Here is a 24858-nt window from a genome sequence, read left to right as displayed (position 1 = left end):
ATAATGTTCTTATATGAAATTCTGCCCTCAGACTCCGAGGCAAAGGATAAAGTGGCAGAGTGTAGTAATGGAGTTAAAAGCCCCACAGAGGATTAAAGAAAGCCATACTGCCAGCAGTGCTCAGCAGGCATGCAAGGAAGGAATCAGAGTATAGTTTCAAAATGAATTGACATGAGAACATGGGATGAAGAAACTGCTTGAGCCCTAAAACACAACCTTTCTTTTTCTAGGCTGTAAATTAACTCTCCCCTATGCCCACACAGAAAGTCAAGAGTATGAGGACACATGCAACCTTCAGTGTCCTGCCTGGACTGAAGGATAAAGTTCCCAATGGACAAAAATATCTTCCAACTGATACAGAGATGAAAAAATAACACTGTTTTCTTAGAGCTCAACAACTACAGAGAACAAGATTTGCCACTAGCACTGATCACTGAGGGCAGGAGAAGCAATGGTTGTAGATTGCTTGGACATAAAAGTGACCTGTAAAGGGTTTATTTAGTTCATATGTCCTACAGAGCTTCCATTAAATGTGTAGATCAAATGAAATAAAAATTATGAGATGACTGAAGAAATTTATGTAGAATACAACAGTGGCAATGAGCTGAGGGATAAGATCAGTTGTGTTTTCTCATATGAGCTACTGGAAAATAATATCATAGACTATTTTGGATGTAGTCCAAGGTGTATGCCAAGCAGAGAAAAAAAATTATGAGCCAAAGGAACATTAAGAAGTGAGTGATGACAATAAAATCAGATATAAAATATGTGCAAAATGCATGCTGCAATAAGAGCTAGTATGCTTTTAATAAGTGGAGTGGAACTGAGGTTTGGGAAGATATAAATTGCAGTGGTTGAGCTATCCTAATGACAAAAGTAGCGTCAATTTGGACAAAATAAAAATGAGAAATTGGGTCATATAGATAAAAAATTCTCCAGTGGCAGACTAGGAATCAAATAGGTTTCATATACATTCTGTAGAATGAACTGCGATTAAAATTTCCAGTCTGATATTAATATGCCTCCCAAAAGATTCTTAAAACGCTACCCAACTCTTTGGCAAAGTGACAATCACAGCATAATTACATTTAAAACATGTGTGAAACCTTTCAAAACTGCAATCCAGCTGAAAAAAAAAAAAATTGCTACTTGTTACAAAGACATTTCTGTGGTGCTGTGTTTTCTATCAGCACTTTGCCTATGTTCACCTGAACTTCACTTCTAGATAATGCAGGAGAGCTTTTCAGTTTTTCAGAAATTTCAAATTTCTTGGGTCAGGATTCTAGAAAGAACAATTTTCCTGTTCTGTGTTAGATTAGGCCATGAGACTGTCAGGCTTGATAAAAGTGTTACTTTCAACCAGCATTTGAAAAAGGCATTACCTTTAGGAATTTTTAACGTGCACAAAGTAGAAATCTTCCAGTAGGTTATAATGTGTTGAGAGGTGGTAAAGGTCTTTGGTATACATGTTTCTCCTTATAAAACAAAAATGTACAGCTTAATGCATTACGAAGGGTATTGTGAACTTTCCACTCACCCCACTATTTTATCCCTTTTTATTAGTTAATATAGAGTAAAACCCTACTGAAACTACAACAAATATGTAGACTTGGCAAAGATACAGACTGCTTGGATTGGCCTTGTCTTGCCCAGTTCTGCAATGGAGTGCAAATTTGTATTTGCAATAGAAATATGCAAAACCCCTTAAAATTTCAATTAAAGTTCTAAAACCTAAGAGTTTTCAGTCAGCACCTTTAACAATAACTCTTCTTGTCTATGCACAAGGGCATTTATATGTTCATTCCACAAAGTGTGGCAGGAGCTAGCCAGGAGTCAGGAAAGGGTTTGACTTTCACAGGTGTAACTGTCACAGCAAAAAAACCCCAACTTTCTCTGCCCTGTGTCTCCCTCTTTTCTTTCCTCTGTCTGGCAGTCAGCATGAACTTTCAGATTCACAGTGAACAGCTATTGTCATAGTTTTCTACTACAAATAAGCAATTTATTTTTCAACTTTTAACTATTGAGATGGTATTATGCATATGTTCATATTTAACTATTTAATAATTAGCAAGTCCTTATGGCTTTCCTTTGTATGGTCATTGTATTTTTTACATGGTAGAAGAAATGAACAATAGTTCTTGTTTTGTGATCTCATCAGCTCATACAAACTTATGTAGATCAGGCTGCACCAGGTTTGGATACTCATCCAAAATCCTTAAAGGGGCTTAAGAAGATTGAATTAGTGATTTGCAGCTTGAGAATTAATCTGACGTGATTTAATGCCAAATGATCTAGAAGGTACTAGATTGCTGCACAAAGTCTTTGTGAGGTGAAGTGGATTCTAGCTCCTAACCAAATTAAACTTCCATCCTTGGAAGGGTTTTTTCTTAGTAATATTATTACCACTCACACATATAATGAAATTTTATACTTACACATATACCAAGAGTTCCTATGGACAAAGATGAAAAAAGGTAGGAATTTGAGGAATATGGCAGAGAATACAGTAGAAATCTAATAGCAAAAGAATAACTAGGTTATGAAATTTGGTAGAAGATTACTGATAAATATTAGAACTGGAAAGGTGAATCATAAGACAAATTTAAAAAATATTATTCTTTCAAGTGGGATTAAAAACTCTAGCACAATATCTACTGAATAGTTTTAGTGTCTCCTTTGGGAAGTTATTTCAACAGATAACATGAACAAAATTTGTAACTACTTATTACCTTCAACTTCATTGGCCATATATGCATTTCCTTTAATGCGCATATATGTTAATTTAAAATCTTTGAAATCTTTTAAGGCAAGTGTTCTCTATGCAAGGAAAGCATATTATGAAAAGATATACAAATGTACATATATGACATTTCATCAGAGCTAATGCTTTTCGTGCCAGTTTGGTGGGGGTGTTAAATAGCAAAGCCAAACAAGTTCTGCATCTGGAGAGCAAGTGATACTTTGAAAAAAAAACACCTGACATCATATAATATATTAAACATCCTAAACATATTTACAAATAAAAAGGAAAACTCAGTAATTAAAAAGTAACAGCAAATTGAACAACCTTTTTGGTCAGGAAAAGGTCCACTGCATAATTCAGAACAGTTAGAAACTCCTAGATACAAGGCAAAATACAAAGGCACAGAGACAGAAATTGCCTACCACAATTCAGTGGCAATTCTCATTACATGCAATGCATAGTATTTCCAGTATCTAATAAGGGAGTCAAAGCCAGTAGGATCACATAGGCAGTTAGGCTAGCCTTGTTGTAATAGAAGTCACAGAAATTTCAAAATTAAATAGAAGGAATATCCAGAGGTTTACATTTAGGTGACTAGAGACAATCAAGTCCTTGTTCTTTGGAAGTATTTATATATGTGCTTAACTTCACAGAACTTGTAGCTACCTGAGCACAGAGTTGTCAGGAGTTGTGATCTACATCTTGTGAAATGTGAGATCAGGCCACAGAGACAAACAGGACAAATGGAAAAGAAAAAAAAAGCCAAGGCACATGCTAAAGAAAATAGCACATATTTAAATACGTGCGTACACACATCCATTTATGTACGTGTGTGTACATATATGTCTATATATATGGCTGTATTTATGATGCCTGAGGAATGAAAAAGAGAGAAAAATGTACAAGATTCCATGTCTGATTATAAAAGTCTTGAGAAGATAACACTAAAGCACAGTTAATTTGAAAAGTCTCTATATTTCACTGGCTAGGCCAACTATTATTTATATTTATAACAGAACGTGAATAGGAACTTTCCAGTACCTTTTGTTTTCAGTTACAGCTTTCACAAGAGGTAAACCTTCCATACTTTTTTCTCCCCTAATCTACATTTGGCTGTATTTAGATCTTATATACTACACAATCTATGCAAAATCCTGGAAGCTGAAGCTAAGACAGCAAGAATCTTCCCAAAAGTCGTGTCAGACAGTAATTTTTACTCTTGCTTTGTACATACACTTTGTGTTACAAAGTGCTTAAGATGAAATAACATTATGGAGCAGACAGAAATGGTTGATTTCAATAATGCCATTCTGCCATATGGCAGACAAAAGGGTGTATCTTCATGCCTAACTTCTATTTTGCATAGCTTTAACACAAAAAAAAATTATTACACTCAATTTTAAAGAAACACCTTTATGTTAATGGTAGCTTTAGAATAACTTTATTTACAAATGTTGTCCATGTTATCTGTTGAAATAACTACCCAAAGGAGACACTGAAACTATTTAGTAGATATTGTGCTAGAATTTTTAATCACACTTGAAAGAAAAAAAAAATTAATGTGTCTTATGATTAATTTTTTCAGTTCTAATATTTATCAGTAATCTACCAAATTCCATAAGTTAGTTATTGTTTTTTTCTAAATGACCAGATACTGTCTGATAGAACTTTGAACACTGAAAGTAAAGAATGAGCTTTTCTTTTCTATTGATGCCAGAAGTGCAGACCCTCACATGATACAACATTAACATTGACTGTATTTCCTTATCAGGCTGTAGGTCAGGGCAAGCTCAGGTTCATGCTAGAATGTCATAACAACTTTGAAAATTAGGGCTAAAAAGGGTTTTGAGACATCCTGTAACCCATTCTGTGGTCCAAAAGCAAACTCAGCCATATTAGTAACATATGAAATATATTCTTTATGATTTGCAGTTTGAAAGACTGCACAAAAAAAAAATCAAACAAACAAGCAAACAAAAAAGAAATTGCTTGGGTTCTAGTTGAAAAAAGATTTAACAGAAAAGTGTACTTAGAGTAAACCAACTTTTTTTTTTTTTTTAAAGTAAGTTTTCCTTTACAATAGTTAGTTAAAAAAACAGTACTTATTCTTGGCTCTCCAAATTTCATTGAATCATTGTGCTGTCATTGGTTGCTACACTGTTTGGATGAAAACATGTATACTTTATCATCAGTATCTTGGTCACCTATTGAAAAATTAATAATAGAATACAAAGACCCTTCCAAAAAGGGAGGAAGCAGAGTCTTCCAGTCCTCACAAGGAGGCTATATATTAGCCAGATTTCCATCTCTGGATTCCCTTGAGGAATCCTGTTAATTATTTTTATTGGCAGCAAAGAAAACTAAATTTCAAATACTTTTTATATTTATGTGCATACTTTATCTTCTTTTAAATCTCTGGTTTGGGATTCTGTTTTCCATCTCTCATCCAGACCTAAAACTCAGATTTGTTACAGCTCTTTTTTTTTTTTTTGTATGCTCTTTAATTGAAACTTTTTATTATAGTAGTGATATTTTGACTTCTTAGTCAAAAAGTCATGCTATATTCATTGTTCAAGTAGCTACTGTAGGGAACTATTTGATAGTCCTTAACTAGAGTTAATAGCCTGGAATGTCTTGTTCCTCATACTTTTACTCTTTGTTATGCTTTTTCTAAGTGTATTTACTGCAGAAAATAAAATCTCTCAGCTCTCATGTAGATGTCAGGAGTATTTGAGAAGGCCTGAAAATGTGGTATTGGTTTCAAAATGTCGTTCACCTTTCTACTTTGTCATCTAATAGTTTTATCCAGAAACTATGATATTCTATCTTTTTTTTTTTTTGCATTTTATCTGACAGTTAAATGAAATTGCTGACACATTCACCACACATTTGAAGTCAATAGTAATAATTGGATAAGTGGCATATATTCACACTCTTGGCATGGAAAGAACCATAAATATGTGTCTCCATTATCTCTGAGTTCCATAAAGGGCAAAGAGCCCAACTACTTATGGGAAGGTCAAGTTAAAGACTAGACCTTTGTTGAGCAGCCTGGCTTTACCCACTCTGCCAAGCAACTGCACTGCAGCTGGAACACCTCTTACCTTGCATCTCTCCACGCCTGCACAGAGGCTGCTCATGAGGCACCTGTAAAGCATCAGGGAGGCAGCACATCCAGAGGTATCCACAGCTGCCAGCTGAAGTGCAGAAGTAATTGCTGCCTGCGCCTGCCCTCTTACTCCTCCTGCTCAGGAGTCCATGCCATTTGAAGTCTGTATTTCTGAATCTCCACCATTGCAGGGGATGAGCCATTGCCATGTAGACAGGAAACTTTCTGCAACAGCTGGTCTTCCAAACATAGGTATCCAACCACTGAGCAGGTTTGACACCATTCTAGCCAGGCTGCCCATCACAAAGTTTGAATCCAGAGGAGGAGTGCCACTTGTTGAATACTCCTGATGCAACAGTCTTAGCAAGAGTTTTCAGAGGCAGACATATTTGAGAATGTGGCTCATGACATCTAGCAACTGCAGGAGGCCTGTGGAGTCTACAACCCACAGCTTGTACTGATCAACTGGCCACCAGTGTGCAGTAGCTTGACTGCAAGGAACATGCAGGAGGCTGAGGGCTTCACCTAGTGGCAATGGATTCAGGAGCCAGAGTAATACAGGTCAGAGGGGACACGGAAGCCATGCTGCCTTGAAATTGCTTATGGTTTTCCAGCTGAGTGTTGAAAATCCCCAGGATTTTACAGCCTGTTTGAGGCAGAATGTGCCAGGGGTTAAGGTGATGCATGAATTTTCCTGTAACACTAATCATACTGCATTTCTCATATTTTATATCATCTTCAACTCTAAACTTAAGTGAAGAATCTGGCTTTTCTTCTGTAGACCCCTCCTCACATGGCTGAGTAAGTGGCAGTCCTTCAACCTCACCTTGTCTGACATGTGCTCCAGCTCTTTCTTTCTCTGCTGTACTCTACAGTTTGTAGACATCTTGACTCCCATCACTTAACTATGATATGAAGTCAGGCAAAGTTTGAAAATGCTAAAATATTTTAAAACAAAATCCCAAGTAAAGCAAAACACATTACGAAAGTACTTTAATTATCTCGAAGTTTGGCAGAAACAACTTTCATCCTAGTTTGATTCTGTCCCATTGTTGACCTCAAATGTCAATTTGGTGGCAGCTTTCTTCATGAAAGGCTTTGGACTCAGTTTGGCAATATATAGAAAAAAAATGTTAAGGCTAATATTTTGCACAATGAGTTGTTCTTTATAGAACTGTCCTTTACAGAAATCAATACATAACAATTGAATGAGGCTTGGTCTAGAAAGATCTTATTTTGGAGGAGAGGATGCATTTCTGTGATTGCTTGATAGAAAACTTTATTATTTGAGTTTATTCTTCTCTTACACTTCTTTTAAACATTTTAAACTGTTTAATTACATTATTTCTTGTACCAATTGAATTTGGAGGTCTCTCAGTAAGACAATATGCCTTATATCTTCATGTTCAGTTTTTCACCAAGATGGAACTGTCTGCTGTAGGGATATTGATGAAATCAGTGGAAATTCTCTTTATCAGTACTCCTCAAAATTTGATCATAATAAGCATATGCTGCTGTCTGATAAGATCTCTAGAGTATATGGACCTGTTCCATAGAAAACATGCATAAGTATTTTTTTCTATTACTATGTTCTATAAAATGAAGTTTGTTTTTTTTTTTTAAATACAAAATATAAACTACCATCTCAATGTGACAAAGCTAACAAAGTACTTGAGTATCAAAGAAAATCCTGCCTTCTGTCTGGCAAAAAAGCCTTTACAGTAAGAGCATTCAAAGTGTTGTTACTTCATACATAGCAGAACACAGATGCAAGATGTGATATTGACAGTGACTTATTTTACCAGAAAAACCTGGCAGACATATAGTTGTCACTTGGTTTTATGTTCATAGCCATCATGCTGCAAAAAGCCTTTCCTCAAGAAGCTTTTTTTGCTACAGACCTAAATATGAAAGCTTATGGTAAAATACTCTGGAATCTTTAAAACACAACCCTGCACAGACTCACAAACTTAGCTGGTATGGTCTGTTTTCAGAAATAAAAGCATTCAGGGGCCTAAATCTTATTCCTTTTTACCCAAGGCTTAAGCAGTTTTTGGTTGAGTTCTCCATTTAGATATGCAAAGCCATGCAAAGTACTCCTGCATCCAGTAAGAGGCCATGGACCATGCTGAAGTCCAGATTCAGTTCTGTGTTATAAAATTCCATCCAAAACAAGCATCTTGACATTCTGGATAAGTGTCATGACTAGTATTTCAACAAAGCGTAATAAAACTGGAATTACTTGAGACATTAATGAATCAGAGCCAAGCACACCTACTCTTTAAGCTAACTACCTTTTTCTCTGCTGCTTCAATAGAGTCAAGTAGAAAGAGCTTTGCTAACGCTTATACTGTACGAACTGCAAATCCATAGAGGGATGGTGTGCTTGCCTCTGGAACCACTGGAATAACTAACTCCCTAATCTGTTGAGGCTCTTTCCTTTCCAGAGGCAATTACACCAATCTAATTCAGATGTGTGTAGCTGTTTCTAAAGAACAAAGCTCTGGTATTCATTAGCCCATGTTCAGCTCTAGGAGTCACTCCCAAATAGAGTCTGAAAAACTGAAACGATTGATGCAGTTTCCACCTTACAGCTTAATTTATATGCTCAGCAAGTCTGCTCAAATGACAAGTTACAAGGATTTTTCAACCTGTTCACAGCTTCTAAGATGCCAGCCCTGAGTTTTTTTCTGAGATAGGTAGCAATAAACTTAAAACTAATAAAACTTACTTGAATATAGATCGCTGCAAATTCTTCTAGGGATAACAAGACGTGACAGCTCAACTGCTTCCATCCATATTAGTTCCTTTTGCAACCATTGAAATAATAATAAAAAGAACTGTAAGAAGATTTTTATTCATGTATTTATTTTAATTTAATTTTGAGGTTTGAGCCAGGAGACTTCATGCAGGGAGTAGAATCTTGAGGAGCAGACATATCTGAGAATTCTGAAAATACTGTGCAACAATGAAAAGGTATCTTTATGGTTTTTTCTAGAAGGGATGACCCTTGATATTTTAAATGCTTCACTAAAAATATAGGAATGCACTTCAAATGAACAATGCCAGTCCTATGTACAGTCTTTTCAATTTCAATCCCAGATATTTAGTAGTTCAAGTTTTTCAGTAGTCAATAGTCCTTGTGTCAAAGGAGATTCTCAGTATCTTGTTTATCACAGAAAGCAAAGTTTCTGGATTTTGTTTCCAGCAGGTAAAGTTAATTGATGTTACACAAATTCTACTGGGGAAAAAACAGAAAGGAAACATAACTGGAACTGGAATTAAAGTTTTATTTAGTACACAAAACTCCCTGTTCTTCACATTTCTTTGTTCCGTCACTTGCACTTGCATTTGTAATCCAACCATACTGAAATTTCTATCTAAGTTTTGGCTGGGTTCGCAGAATTACAGTTCATAAAATTTTCTCAGCCCAAATCATAGTAGGACTATAAAGCCGTTATTTGAGCAAATTTGTTGAGAAAAAAAGTCACCCTGAATTCAATATAAACCCTATTCAAATCAAATTTTTCCTGAATATACAATGCTCTGTATACTTGCTTAGGTTCCAACCCCCATGAAATGCAAGAATTTGGAAATATTTTATACTGCCTTTCTCATCATTCTTGTAGTTTCATTTGTCAGATTGGGAGCTTTTTCCCATCTTCTCATTCAAATGGAGGCTCATTTAGAAGCACTTGAAGCCAAAAGAGGTTTTGCCATTGGATCTGAGTTTTGAGCATGGCCTCTGTCTAAAGACCTTACTCACCTTACTTACCTGGCCCTCCCCCTCCTCCTCAGCTGCTCTATTTTTCCTTGCCAAGTCCTAATTTAATTTAGAGGTACTTGAGGGGAAAAAAAGATTCTGTATGCTTAGAGATGAGACCATGCTAAATAATTAGTATGCTGATGTAAAACTTTACTTCTCTAACTCACTATGTAGACAGAATACAGAAATACTGCTGAACATTTTTTTTTTCCTTTTTTTGCACCTCACCCATTTGTCAGAACATTTAGGGCAAAGCAGAGCTAATTATCACCAGCAGAATTATAGACTCAGCAAATTGCATAGCTTCTCCTTTGATAGCTTCAGAATAAATACTAACCTAGTAGACTGAAGAGTATTGACAAGTGCCTGACTTGGCAGGTCTGGTCTATGAAAGCCCTTATTATAGGAATAATCTATAGTTATGTCATGAAATAACTGGGTCTCAGCTGTTGCTAGAAGCCTCTGCCGAAAAAACTGAGTGATTCATTACTGCAGCCCCTCTCTCAGCTGGTGTATCTGAAAAGTTGTTGATTCTCCAGAAAGTCCAGAGGACACAGATCTTCCTCTTCCATGTTCATGGAAGTGTATATAGTGCTTTACTCACAGTAAAATCAATACACACATGTGGGCTGAATTCCCTGGAGGATGACCTGGTTATAATACCTCAATCTCAAGATTGTGTGTGAGCTCTGATCTGACATTTGTATTCTTACAAAGCTCCTAGTAATAAAATAGGCAGGAGAATGTCTACTTTGTGCTTTTAAAGAAGTAAAATAGATTACTAGATTGCAGTTGAGACTTGCATAATTTTGGGCATGCCCCAAAACTGGCAAGCAGGCAGGCAGTGAACTACAAAAGTTCACTGGTGCAAATATCAGGAATTCAAATGTTGGTTGGCAAGAAGAGCATCAAAAATTGGATAGAGATGCTTGGAAGCTGCATTTGAATGCTTTTGTGCAGAGGAAAGAGAAAACCTTAAAGATCAAAGGAAAAGTATTATTTATGTTTTACAGATGCTGAAGCAGAACATATTCCATGAATTAGGGATTTACCCTACGTAAATACTTAAGTGCATGCTAGGTCTGAAAAGGCTTCTTAATTCCTTTAAAGTAATGAACTATACTCCTTTCCTAACTTAGTTACAACCCTGCAATAGGATAAGGAAAATATATGTGATATTTCCAGATGGATCTAAGAATGATGTAGTACCTAACATAAATATGATAACAGTCTAGAAATGCTTTCAAATTATGGTGCATTTAATTATCCTCAAGAAAAACTAATTAGGGATTTGTTCTGTCTCTAATGTTTCGACAAATAACTGACCTATTTGAGTTCTGATCATCCAGATTATGCACAACTTTTAAAAATCTTTGGATACTTGATGTGTCTGGTAATGCAAATGCAGCATGAATAATAAGGTTCACAGTGAGTGGGAGCTGGTCAGAGAGCCTGTCATTAGGTGTTTAGCTGAGACATTCATATATTCAAGGACATTTTAAAAGAAAGACAAGAGGAAGTTCTGAATACAAACCAGAATCTTTGAATAACTGATGATTTTGCCAGTAAGCATTTAAATATAACTTGCTTTACACTGGGATTGGCAGCTAAGGGGAAAGGTCTCTCAACAATGATTCAAGATAAATTAGAGAAATACATGGTGAATGGAGTTAAATACTGGAATTTCATGTGAGTATGAAAAATGTGCATACATGATAAATGTACATAAAAGATCAGTAAGTGAAAGATCAAGCTTCTTTATAAGAAGTGGTATTTCACTTATTTTCTGAAGGTAGTTAATGACATTGTGAATATTACCTCATTCATCTTTCATTTTTTAGTCATCTAGATGAGATTCTTAAAGCTACTCCTTTAGAAACAGTGCAGATAGTCTGGTAGGATTTTAAAAATTATTCTGATTCCTAAATACCATGGAAGTATTTTGGATTAGGCCTCAGAAATTTTAACAAGTGTTTGTGTTTATTATTATTATTGTGTTTATTATTATTTATTGTGTTTATTATTATTGGTAACCAAATACAAATGCCTCATAAAAAGGATTTAAGACTTTTCTTGTAATAAACAGGAAGAACTTAGGTGTTCATTGTAAAATTATTGGAGTTTGCTGGTGGACAGGAGAATTAGCTTTGTTCTCAGAGTGACAGATATATCTGGACACTTAGCATTTTTTGACACCAGTACCTAAATGAGGAAAAGACAGGTTGCACATCAGAATCCAAGTTCAAAGTTTTGACCCATACCTTAACACCAGTTAGATATATATGTATTAGATAACTCGGCCCCCAGTCACCTCTGAAAAACATGACACAATTTCTGATTTTACTTTTAGATAACTACAGTTTCAGTACTTGTACCATAATGTCAACACTCCTCAAAATGGCTTGTGAGTCTCTCTAAAATCTCCAGATGCCTCCCTTCTGACTGAAAAAAAAATCCTGAGTGACTGTAGCTCTACTCCAGGTACACCAAGTGGGCTGGTAGGCAAATAAGTTGCAGTGTAACTCTCATCTAAGTGCTTCTGGAATCTGAAGCAAAGAAGGCCTGATCCCAAGTACATACATTTGTAACATCTAATATAAATGAGGATATAAAAATCTGAAGAGTTTTTGGCCTGGCAACTGGGAGTTCATAGTCCAAACTAAACAACATACACTTCTGTGAAAGTGCTTATACCAAGACTGCACCCCAGTGGCCTGACTGTGCTCTAGAAAAGGAGCAATTTTTTATCTCTCCTGCTGTAGTTATACAGGCTATATACAGATATACAGCACTGGACTAGCAAGAGCTCAAGACAGAACCACCTCAACAGCTCCTCTGGTCTGTCCTATCACACCTCCATACTATTCTGCAGGAGCTGAAACACTACATAGCTGTCACTGCAGGATGCAGAAAGCAAAGAAACAGGCAGACTGTTAAAATCTAGGTTGACAAAAAGTCTAATTTCCCATAGAAGCGTAGTTAAACAGTCCTGTATGGGAGGCAAACAGCAAATTTCACATGAAGGGCAAAAGGGAAGCAGATTTCTTCCATTTCACCCCATCGTGTTCAAAGCAGACCTGCTTTCATGTATCACAACTTCAAAAAACCTGCCAGAGCTTTGTATTTCCACACTGCACTGCCAGCCCTGTTCCATGACACACTTCAAACCAATTCTGAATGAAACAGAAAATTGTTGTGGTTCAGCATATTTGAAATGCCCTTAGCATCTGTGATTTTCTTTCCTTTGAACATGAGCAGAGTCCATTTTCCATGCTGGTTTATTCTTTGTCCTCCCCACCGAGTCTGTTTTCAGGAAGGTTCACAGGAATTATTAGCATTTTGAAACACGGAAATAGAACTCAGTAGAAGAACATTAGAAGGAGTTCCTCACTTTTTTATCAAATTTTCTACTTCTTTGAAGAAAATTTTGAACTGTTTTGAAATTTACTGAAATCCTCACTATCATGGGGGATATGTCCCCATTTCTTTTGATCTAATGTGGCCTAAGGCAAACATAATTGTTGAGAATACCTAGGGAGAAAGTAGGAATTTCCAATATTTTTCTGCCCTTCTCATTCTAAAACACAATACAGACAGTTGTCTCACTTGTATTCTAGCTGGTACAGAATATCTGTTTCCTGTTCTTCTGGCATGCAGATAAATGAAAGACAATCAGGAAGGCTCATATTCTACTTTCATGACACTGAACTGAGTTTTTTTGTTATAAGGTCATTTAGATCATAGAATTCAGAACATTAATGTGCACAGGGCGCATTTTTACCACAGTCTCAGCAGAAAGCATTTCAGTCACACTTCCATCTTCAGTCTCTTTGCCTGACTGCTCACTTCTAGGAAAATTGCTCATGCAGGGAACTCCAAACATACTGTGGCCATCAAGAAAGGTGTTGAAGGCACAATAAGCCCATATGATCAGTGTGACTAGAATATTAGCTTCTACTGCTCCTCTGAAAGGCATCTCACCTGGCTAAATAAATTTTATTAAATAAAAAAAAACCAGGAAAATTTCATTTAATATATTGTTTTGTTACTGAAGAAAGTAGAGAGACATTGATTGTTTCTCACATTAGATACAAAAATAGGAGTTATGATTAGGTAGGGAATTTGTGTTTATTTAAATATAAGGCCTAAGAGTAAATTAAATTCTCTTTCTTCTTATGAATGTTGTGTGGTGAATACCCAGATAATGTAATTTAGTCCTATGCTACAGTTTCAAGTATTAATGCCTTCTGTCAAAGTCATGGGAAGTAATCCAGAAATGAAAACCTCCTGTCTGTTCTGTCTGTATCAGGCCCACAAATGTCCTTTAAAATTGGCACATGACTGTAATTATTTCCCTGTTTCCCAAGTTACTAATTTTCCAGGATGTGCTGTCAAAATTCCAAACACCTACTCAACTTCTTAATGTATAAAAGCTTTACGTATTTTCTTATTTTGGAACAGCATCTAACATATCGTTAAGCATTCAATCAAGCTTCACTTTGTCTTGACTTTGATTTCAGCTGCCACTCAACATATTTTGAAATGTGTTACAATATGAGCAAGTAGCGCTGATTAGCATCAGACATTATTTCCATCTTAATCTGGGTGATACTTTGTCATTAAGTTTTGTGATGATGCACTGGCTGTAGATAATACACTGCTGATGTTCATTTGCTTGCAGTCATGTCCTGCATTCGTTTGATTAGACCTACTCTATGGCTGGTTGATGACAAAACCTCATTGATTACATGTGGTCTGCTTCTCATTTCCAGTCAAGCTTTCTGTCTTGAGACATGAATAGTTTCATTAATTAGGTGAACTAAACACGTTGACAGCCATTCAAGCTAGTCTGGGTCTGGCATAATAGTGCTTATATTATGGATTCATTCTATGCAGTCAATGAAAATTTGGTTATTCATTTAAATGAATGCAGAATCAAAACCTATTGGTGTTCCTTTCATTTGATTATGCTCCCAGAATACATCCAGTACAATTTCCTCCTACTTTTAGAGGCTGTTATACTTCACAGGGAAAGACATTGATTATTTATTCCAGATGCTAAAATCCCTCCTGCCCTGATAAAGAGCTCTAAATAATTAATGACTAGCTAAACTTAGAGCTTAAAAAAATCCAGATATAAGTTAAAATTCTAACTTATATTGAGTCTTCTATGAAGCATGCAGTTGTTTATAAAATATCAACTGTGTTAAATACTTGGAAAAACTAAAATCAGATCTTCAGGACTTTCCAGTGCTGTGTTTGTACTGCTCAGCATTTGCCTTATCTTACACTCCTCCTAAGTACCCAGTGTCTTTTTCTACCTCTCCAATCCTGATTACATTCTGGAGATCCATTTTCAGATCTTTTTGCCAAATTAGGGATATAGACACTATATATCTTTGTACACTACCCTTATTCCCAAGATTAAAATCAATGGAAGAAGTCTACCATCTACCTTGTGACTGGAAACGGTCACTTCCCCTCCCCATTAGTCTAAGCCATTGGTCTGCTTCAAGTCAACATAAGCCAGGAATATGTTATACATGGACACACCTGTACCAGCACTGAATATTCCTCCTGGGACGCAGCAAGAGCTGGTCCACTCCCTGAAGGAGGACAAGCTAGAACTTGTGGGTGAACACAGCGCAGTGGCCTCTCCCTGAAAGGACCAGGAAAATAAAAGGCTCTGCTGACAGTCCAGGGATGATCAGACAGGGCAAAATACTGAAGCAGGTTCAGTGTCCATCCAGAAAGTCCTATCAAACAGCAGAAGGTGGGACTATGGGCAAAGCTACCCATAGCCCAGGTTTCAAGGTTCACCCAGGATATGAGTCTGCTGACAGGAGCTACCCCGAATGCATGGCCAGTGAGCACAGGGATGAGGCTGTTTTGGGCAGTTAGGGCATTTTAGTGTCCTCAGAACTCTGGCAGCTCCCGGAGCAAAATTAATATGGAAATAAGGAAGGGAGAGCAGGGAATCAAGTACTATCTGGGAAAGCAGTTTCAGAGAATTAAGATTCTACAAGCAAGAATGAAGTAACTGTTAGCAATTCCACTTCATTAGTATAAGCTTCATCTATCCTGTTTCTGCATGACATAATGAGCTATTAAAAAAGCCTCCAAAGCAATCAAATACATACCAAAAGTAAGTTTATGAGTAACATTTAAAAGGAAGTGTCTTTACTGTCAAAGCTTAGCAGACACATATTTTGATGGGAGGCAAAGATATATTATCTTTTTTGAATCATGAACTCACACTGTGCTCATTTGACATAAAAGTGTATCAAGGTGCTTTTGCAGACTTTTTGACTTTCAAATCATGATGATAGCAACATTTTCTCATGAAAGATGCAAAATTACTGGACACCCAAGTGCTACCATGCTGTAATTGATTATCTTTCTCAGTATTTATTTCAAAGCACTATTTATTCCCATTATGTATGCTGCTCAAGAAAAGAATTCTTTGCACATTATTTCTGAGGTATTCATGGCAGCAAGACCACAGAAATGAGGAGCACTGAAAAAAGAAACTTCACTTGTAGAAAAGCAAACTATATTTGAAATCCTATGGTCACTTCTGCTGCTGAATACTTTAACATGCCATGCTGCCTTCCTTCACAAAAATAGAGAAACTAATACATAGAAGGAAAAAAAGCTATCTTTCAAGTCTAGTTATGCAGAAATACTTACATCCTCCTCCTTGCTGCATAAGATAGAAAACAAAAGGGATTTTATGAAGTAATTGTAGTTGCTTTTGGTCCTGTCTCCACTGTTTCTTTCAGTCCTGAACATCTGATGACCACAACCATGCAGAACTCATTTCATACACAGACAACTGCTCTGCAAGGTCTAATAGTTCATCCGCTTTCAGTCCTACAAAAGAAACAATGCAAGTGCTACTCCTCAACCCCCTGGCATCCCAAAAGATCCCTCTAAAGAATCAGTCATTTCTTGGTGTTTTTCTAGTACAAACAGTACAACACTCCACGCTATGTTTGTCAGATTACCCCTTGTACACAGCAGTAAGCAGAAATTCCTCAAAGTGGTGGATATTCCAGAGCTTCGTGCAACAGTGATGGTACCACAGGTCCAGTAAGCAATTTTCATGCCTGTGTCTCTTCCAGCCTTCACAAAGTAGAACTGTCAAAAGCCAGGGACTACTGCTTATGCATGGTTCAGTTTTCCAATGATTATGAAGATGTATTTCAATTACCAGCAATGAACCTAGGCTGGGCCTGGGTTTGCAGAAGAGATTCTTATTATAAATGTTTATTTCTAGTTTAATTTTTGTTCTCTTGCAGCAGAATTCCTAGGCAGGCACACTGAAAGGGGTAAAGACTCTCAACCTCCTCCCTTCCAACTTCTTGCTTACAAATAAAGAGGTTTGCAGTGGCCATATTATGAATGGTTTTATTGCTCTCTGGCATTTTATAATACATTGTTACCATTCCAGTCTTTACTATGTAACTAAAAAAATAAACCATAGATCTAAGAGTACACAGTGTTAGTTTTACCCATTATCAATATAGTAACTGATTCAAAGTATGCTACAGAGGCACTTTACAAAATAAAGGAATTAGTAATTTAAATCCGTGTTTCGAGGATTTTCATTCCAAAGGTTACTTCCAACAAACTCAACTACCCACAGAACTGCTAGTTTGATTGTTTTAAAACAAAAGCTGAGACATTCTGTGTATGGCTGTACTTACACATAATATTTCAAAGCAGTCTTTTTCTCATAATATTTTAAATGGTCTCTTGTGCTTAATGTGCTTAATGAGATATTACAAAATGTATTCATAATTTGAAAAATGTGTGCAATACTCAATGCAGGAATTAAGTTTAATTTTTTTAAAGTGTAACACAAGTATAACCAAATACGTACACTATATACAGGGTATAAAGAAGTTAATAAGGCTGCTTAGATTTTTAAATCTGGCATATGATACTGCAGATAGGACACACATACACAAAGAAAATGTTGTGGGTATTCCCATGGAAGTCCAAATCTAAGTACTTGCAGAAATATCCCAGCTACTTTGAGCACTCTTTTGGACTTTCAAACTGAAGTAGAAGTTATGTCTAAAGTAGATTTCTATTATGGAGATATATCTTTTTAGAGAAGAACATAAGGGAAAAAAAAAAGCTTAATTAGCCTCTGGACAATCTGAAATTTCTCACCAGTGTTAACATCTGCATGACTGTGTGTGCTGTATATTCATTTATACAAACATAACAGGAAAGCATAAACTCATATCTTCTAGCAGGAAAAGGAAAACATTCATAATAATAAAATTTCTTTAGGAAAACCTGGTTGATATATACAGTATATAGAAAAACTCTACACAATTGTCAGCATACAAAAATATGAGTTCAATATCTTTTTATACTTCAAAAACTAATGATGAAAAATCCAGGTATCCTGAGTCAAATATATACTGCACATCTAATTTACCAATGCCAGAGTACTGTTGGAGTACAATTAAAAAAGCACTACCTGCATTTATCAAGTACAGAGATAAAATACATAAGGCAATGCATTATCTTTTCATACTGTTGAACACAAATGGCACAAAATATGCATCAAATGCTGGAAGACATATCCATGAAGGAGCTGTAAAGAGTATGGAACAATATGTAGATGTATACTACAGTTAGTGATTTTCTCATTTAAATGAAATGAAAGACACTTTCCTTTTTTGAGCATCATGCTTAACCATGATGTGCATACTCACATTCAGGCAATTGTCTTAAATACATATATATATATATATATATTACAAGGCATACACACTACATCTGACAATGAATTAATAAAACATGTTTGCTTATGAATTCTCTGGCTAAAAACAGATCAATAAAAATGGTTAAATTTTTTCCCATTAAAAGATTCTAACAAATGAAATTAGGTATGACTACTGTAAATCCTGGTTGACTGAAGTTGAATTGTCTTGGCTCTGAACCAGTAGAAGAGCAGTTCTGATCACTACTGACTGCATTAAAATAAACAAATACAAACCAATCCAAAAACCTGATGCATTTGCTAAAACCCAGTGAAATCTACCCAAAAAGCCACTAAAGATTCCAGCTGTCTCAGTAGACATGAAATTGGCTGGTTGCTTCAACTGACAGCAGGAATATTTACTTTAAAATGGATCTCTAAACACAAAGTCTGACATTGAAAAACTAGACTATATACATTTTTTCTATTTATTTACATTTACAATCTACAAGGAAAATAGCATTAGAAATAATTAATTTGGGGAACTAGACTGGATCAATGGCCATTTCTTAGACTATAGACTGTTTAACATCCTAATATTCATAGAGGATGGTCACTAAGGCCAAACATCCTCAACTCTACTTAAAATCTATGTTGTCTCCAAGCATGGATGCTATCGCAACTCATGGAAACTCAGCTGTTCCTGGGCCTCCTTTTGCAGGTAAGCATTGGATCGTGGTAGTATTTGGTAATGTATGCCTCTAGATCCTTGAATTAATTCCCAGAAGAATTATACTTTCCTTGGGTGAAAAGGTAAAAATTACATACAGAAAATGCTTTCCCTAAACCAGTGCAACACATTGTTGTTAAAAAAGGCTACATAACCCATTTCTGTCAAAGCAAAGATTTAAGAAGTTAAGAAGGTGATACAATCCTTGTAAATCATCACCCTTGGTCACCTCTCCTTGTCACCTGTTAGTTGAAAAATTTATAAGAGGATAAACATACTGTGATGAGAATGGATTTTTTTTCTCTACAAATGCATCTTGCATAAGGAATAAATACATCCTATACATATACCAAACAAGAAAAACAACTTTAATAATGAACATACGTAAATTTATATTTTAAGAATAGACTTATTAAAGTCCATTTAATGTTATTAGAAGTCAATAGAATGGTGTCAGAATATGTAGTATGCTTTGAAAGCAGAGGGACAAGAAAAGCACTCTGAATTCTACACAGTGTTTCAGACAGGCCATTGAAGAACATTTTGGGATATCAGGTTCCCACTTTTTAATAGACAGTAAGTGGGCCATTTATGCCCATTTCCTCTGAAAATACGTTGGACTAGATCTTTAAGTTAGAGTCAAGGATCCCAGAGATCTTTTCCAAACTAATTGAGTCTGTGTATTACTGTGGAATCATATTTTTATGCGTTACCTGTAATCACCAGGAAACCAGGGCTTAAGTTGCTCAGCTACTTTGATACCAGAATAAATAGACACTTTACTTTCAGTATGGGTCACCAATAAAGCTCATAATGCTTAACAGGTTTTTGAAAACTGTCTTTAGAAGGGGCAAAAAAGAATAAAGGACTAAAAGTTAGATACCAAAATAAGAGGTCAAGATTTCTGATGCACACTCATGAAACAACAGCTAAAGAAGTTTGTCCAGTGACTGGCTTATAACTATTTGTCCCTTACAAATATCTATTATCCCATGATCTCAACAACAAAATGAAACAGGGAATTATCATATTATACAGAGAGACTATTTTGGAGTATTTGCACTCCTATCATTTTCAATGTTATATAAAAAAAGCAATTACTAGTTATAACAATGCATGTACATGCAACAGATTTTGTCCTCTAGGTTATTTTATACAGGCTCAGCAGCAGACTTCCCTCACAGTTAACCAAACCTCACAGGAAGCTGTGAGCTCAGAGCTGTTGGCTTGGGGTGCTTATGGCTTCTCTGTACTTCTGATGTCTGAACAAGCAGAAACTGAAGTTACTGGTGCTTTTGCCTGGAGCAGGAATTACTGTAGCCAATACTGCTGCTGTGAATGAAACACATCTGAAAGTATGAGACCCTGACTAGAACAGCAATTATGGAAAACAATTTATTATGTGTAAGCATTAGGTCATGCTAGACAAAAGCCTTTAAAAGTAATGTTTTTGTTGGGTTTTTTTTTGCTTTTGTGCATTAAATTTTTTAATCAAAAAGATCATGGTTCAATAGTTTCCAGCAACTATGAGAGTAAACAAAACAAGGTGAAATTGTTACTGGAGTGTTCATTACTGCATGCTTTTGTCATAGTTTAAGGCAAATATTCTCTTTTTATGGTAAGACCAGTAATAGATAGGACTACATAAATATATACATGTTGAAATGTACATATATGCACAGACATGTATATCTGTGGATATAGAAAAATATTTATTTTCTTAGCAAAATTAAGGTCTGTGTAAAAACATTTAGAATACTGAAAAAGGTAGGAGCTCTAATTCCTTCTTTGGAGAAAAGTAACAAGTTTCCTAAATATCCTCTAAAAAACCCACTCTCTTCAAGAGTACAATTCCTTTTTACTTCTCACTTATTTCATTGTCGATTGATAGATTCTTAAATATTTAGATCATATGCAAAAATTATGTTGTGAGGTTTGATTGCTACAGCATAACTACAGGCCACTGTTGTACAAAAAATAAATTTTATTCAGCAGTATGTGTCTTGCCGTAATGGAATACAGAGCTACTGCTGCAAGTAGAACTATTTCAGAATATGGTTTTTGTTTTAACGTGCTCATATATAAATCCTCATTTGGGGGCATTTAAAAATGAAAATTCTTTGGCCAAAAGAACAGCCAAATGCAGATAAATTCCCCCTGGGGTCTCTAAATAGTTAGTACAATTTCAAAATAAATCTATAACCATTACCACTCCAAAGAACTGAGACGCTATACAATACAATTCTGACAAAATGTGGAAAATGGTAGCATAAAACATCAAAACCCCAAACTATGCTTGAACTTCAACCAGCCATTTCCAGTTTAACAACACTGACTCATCTCTACCTTATGCAGATTTTTTAGTGTAGTGCTATAGAAGAAAATACACAACTCTGGAAAACTCTGAAGTGCAGAGATGTAATAATGTAAAACATCTATTAGAGTCTGAAATTCAGCCTAACAATGGATGAAGATCAGACTCATCCTTCTCCTTCATTATAATGGCAGCTGTAAAAGAGCAGAACATTAACTTATGTGCCATACCATGAGGCACTCCTAATGCCATGTAACTCCTCCTTCCAAAGCAGCGTGACAAGCACTGCTTCAGACATGGCTGAGTTTACCGATCACAAACACACCCCTGCAGCCATTAAACACAACTCTGAAATGAGCATTCCATCTTTAAGCCTCACATTATATTCTTGAAACAGTAAAGTTAACATTCCAAGAAATTATGATGATGACAAGAAAAAAGCTTTCTCAAGTGCAAAGGGCCCCATATGAAGTGTATGCTCATTATCAAGCCTAGTTTATCTAGGCTTCCACTAGGCTTTCACATTCTGCATAGTGTACAAGTGAAGACATTCCCTCTGACAAAGATTTTTTTCAAGCTGCTGGCTATACCTTTTATGTGGCTGAGCAAGACACATCAAATGATTCTGGTTCCAGTGTTAAATTCCCAAGGAAGAGTACTGTCCTATGAGTGTAAGGCTGGAGCACACAGATTTCAGAAATGCTTTTGGGAAAACATCTTTCAATGACAGTAGGTAATATTTAGGGTATTTCTTTCTTTGTCCTGAGTAAAAGATTTTTTTTTTTTCTTATTTATCAAAGCTGCAGGGATATACTGCTATAGTGCAGTTGGATTTTTGCCATATAATCCCAGTATCCTAAAGTCCATTACTGGGTTGTTTTCTAGAGCAGATCTCCTCATTCTTCTCCAACAGGTGGTGGTGGCTGGCAGAGCTTGTATAATCTGACAATGACAAACAAAGCAATTATTATTCTTAAAGCCTGGTCATTATTAAGATGAGTAAATTTAAGGAACACAAACTAAAGCTACATCTTTCTGCACTGCAAAACAAAAGTTATGAATTCAGTTTAATACCATCAACAGAAAACTAATAAAATCTTCTTTGTTTACATTGAAAGTGGAACATTTAAAACAGTCTTATAAACACATTTCAATACAGAAAATTTTCATTTTTCTGCACTGAAGATGCCTTCATTAAACCTGTTATCAGTTGTTGCCCTGGATTTCTCAATTGGAAAAATTGCTTGGTGAATGCAATTGCTTCCAATTCTGTTTTGTCTTGGCCCAGTCAAACCTCTCTAAAAATATTTCCATGAAGAACTGGTGCTGTTTGAAGCACCTAAGACAGGTGTCAGACGTGACACTAGTAGCAGATTTTAAATTCTCTCTCCCTCTGCTTCCTCATGGATGAAGTCAACAGCAGTAAGATTTGGTTCAAATTATTATCTCAGAACAGACTGAAATATCCACTGCTTTTATAAAGGTTTTTGGACTTCTATTAACCCCTTTTGAAAGGACTTGGTTATTAACAGGTGTTTGAAACTTTACCCTTATAATAGAAACACTGAAAATAAAAGGCAGTCAGTCTGACCTCACACCCCTTGTTCTGTACTCCTGTCCAGCATACAGTATCTCCTCTGAAACCACAGCAATTAGAACCAACCATAGACATGATCTCATTTGCAGATTACAAATATTCCTCTGGGAAAATGTATCACTGAATAGCAAAGAGAAATCACCACCATAATGTGTTCTGATGATCATTGGGCTCTTCCACATAGTCACAGCAGATACAGAAATATGATCATTTAAGGTCACATTGTGCAGTCACCAAAACATCTATTAGGAGCTATATATAAGGCAATACACATAGATATCATTTTTATACTGATGAGAGGATAAGGTCTGATCTTTATACAGACAAGAATGCACAGAAGAACAAACAGGTTGAATTATTTGATTCTGCTGGAATAATAAAACCGTAATATTCAGAGCTGGCAGAAGACAGATAAAATTACAGTTAGAATCTCATCTAGAGTAATTGCAGTGGGGTTAATACTTGATAATGTTTTAGCAGTGTTTAATTTTTATGGAGCAAAGTGCAGAAAACTTCAGCCCCAAAGTACTAAGGTCAGCGTATTCTTCTGGTTATAGCAGTAATCACTAAGATTCTCTTCAGAGCAAGTCATATAAAAGAATTGTTAAGCTAACAATAAGGCTGCACACATCCCTAAGGATCTGAAGTTGCTGAAGATGCTATAAAGCCAAAGTAGCTTGTTCAGGGTCAATATATATGGAACAACTATTTGAGATGGTACAAACATCAGGCGAGAAAACAAACAGTGGCAGTTGCAGACAGCAAGAGAACCCTGTCAAGTGATGTTAACTAAAACCAAATACAAAATTGTTTCAAAAGCAGAGAACTGAGAAGCCATAGTATTGTTTAGCTATACATCAAAAGTATCCCGCTGATGACAATTCTGAGTTGTGCATCTGATGCCCTAACCACGGAGGTCTGGCATATTCCTGTGACATTGCTACTGCTGCTCACAGGCAAGCGTGCCAGGTACATGTGTCCATTCTATATTCTCATCATTCTTCAGCATTTCAGTGCTACATTGTGGGAATTTCAACTGGTAAGAGGCAGTCTTTTTTCCACAGATGCAATGCTAAAAAATCTTATTGGTAAGTTTCAGTTTTTGAGAGCTTAGATTTTTCCTTTTTCACAAAAAACCTGGATCTAGATAAACATTGTTGTGTTGGGATGGTAAAAGTTTGGGTTGCAAGAATTCTTTGGCTGTCTCCAGAATTATGTCATGAAGGAGTTCATTTAAGTCTCAAATCGTGCTATTCAAAATGTGAAAAGTCTTCTCCTACTAATGCTTTAATTACTTTTAACATAACAAAATGCTACTTTATTGCCATGGATTTCCTCAAGGCAAAACAGCTGATCAGAGATCTTTGGTCCTGGACGGTCTCTAAACGAATCAAATTCTAAGCTAATCAAATTCAGGTCATGTCTATCAGGTTTTACTAGTTCCCCGTTTCCTTACTGAAGCACCACAGTGGATCTGTTCTGTATTTTATGTGTATGTCTAGCTCATTCAGTATGTTCTCATTAGTCAACAAAAACAGTATGTTTAAATCAGTAAAACCCAGTTTAAATTAGTTCTGTATTATTAGTACCATTTTAAGATAAAATTAAGAATTGTTTGGTTATTTTTATTTACAAGTATTGTGCTGAAACATTTCCAGTACCTGCAATCCACCACAACATTAAAAAGGATAAATATAGAATAACCTATTTTTCATTGTAATGCATGTTCCAGAAAGAGACAAAGAAAGACTACATCATCCCCAAATGCAACTAGAACATGATTCTGCAGTACAGTATTGTATTAAAATGGGGTTATGGATCTAGTTAAGAGTATTTACTCAAACCCACTAAATATAACAAGTGATGAAGGACTTACT

The 24858-nt window shown here is 35.9% G+C and overlaps 1 protein-coding gene across 2 annotated transcripts in view; it reads right to left on the bottom strand.

The window, feature by feature from the left end:
* Positions 1-17008: 17008 nt before the first annotated feature.
* The window catches only part of PREX2 (phosphatidylinositol-3,4,5-trisphosphate dependent Rac exchange factor 2), a 169538-nt gene continuing 161688 nt past the window's right edge, over positions 17009-24858 (bottom strand). For both annotated transcript variants that reach the window (XM_021555585.3, XM_085573856.1), the window contains exon 40: positions 17009-22326. In XM_021555585.3, the coding sequence (XP_021411260.3) occupies positions 22281-22326 (46 nt within the window). In that variant the 3' untranslated portion in view covers positions 17009-22280. The remainder of the gene's footprint in view (positions 22327-24858) is intronic.

The sequence above is a fragment of the Lonchura striata genome, chromosome 2 (assembly GCF_050655825.1).
Source record: "Lonchura striata isolate lonStrDom1 chromosome 2, ASM5065582v1, whole genome shotgun sequence".
Lineage (NCBI taxonomy): Eukaryota > Metazoa > Chordata > Aves > Passeriformes > Estrildidae > Lonchura > Lonchura striata.
The sequence above is the reverse complement of the archived record's forward strand: the minus strand, read 5'-3'. Positions and strand labels throughout refer to the sequence as shown.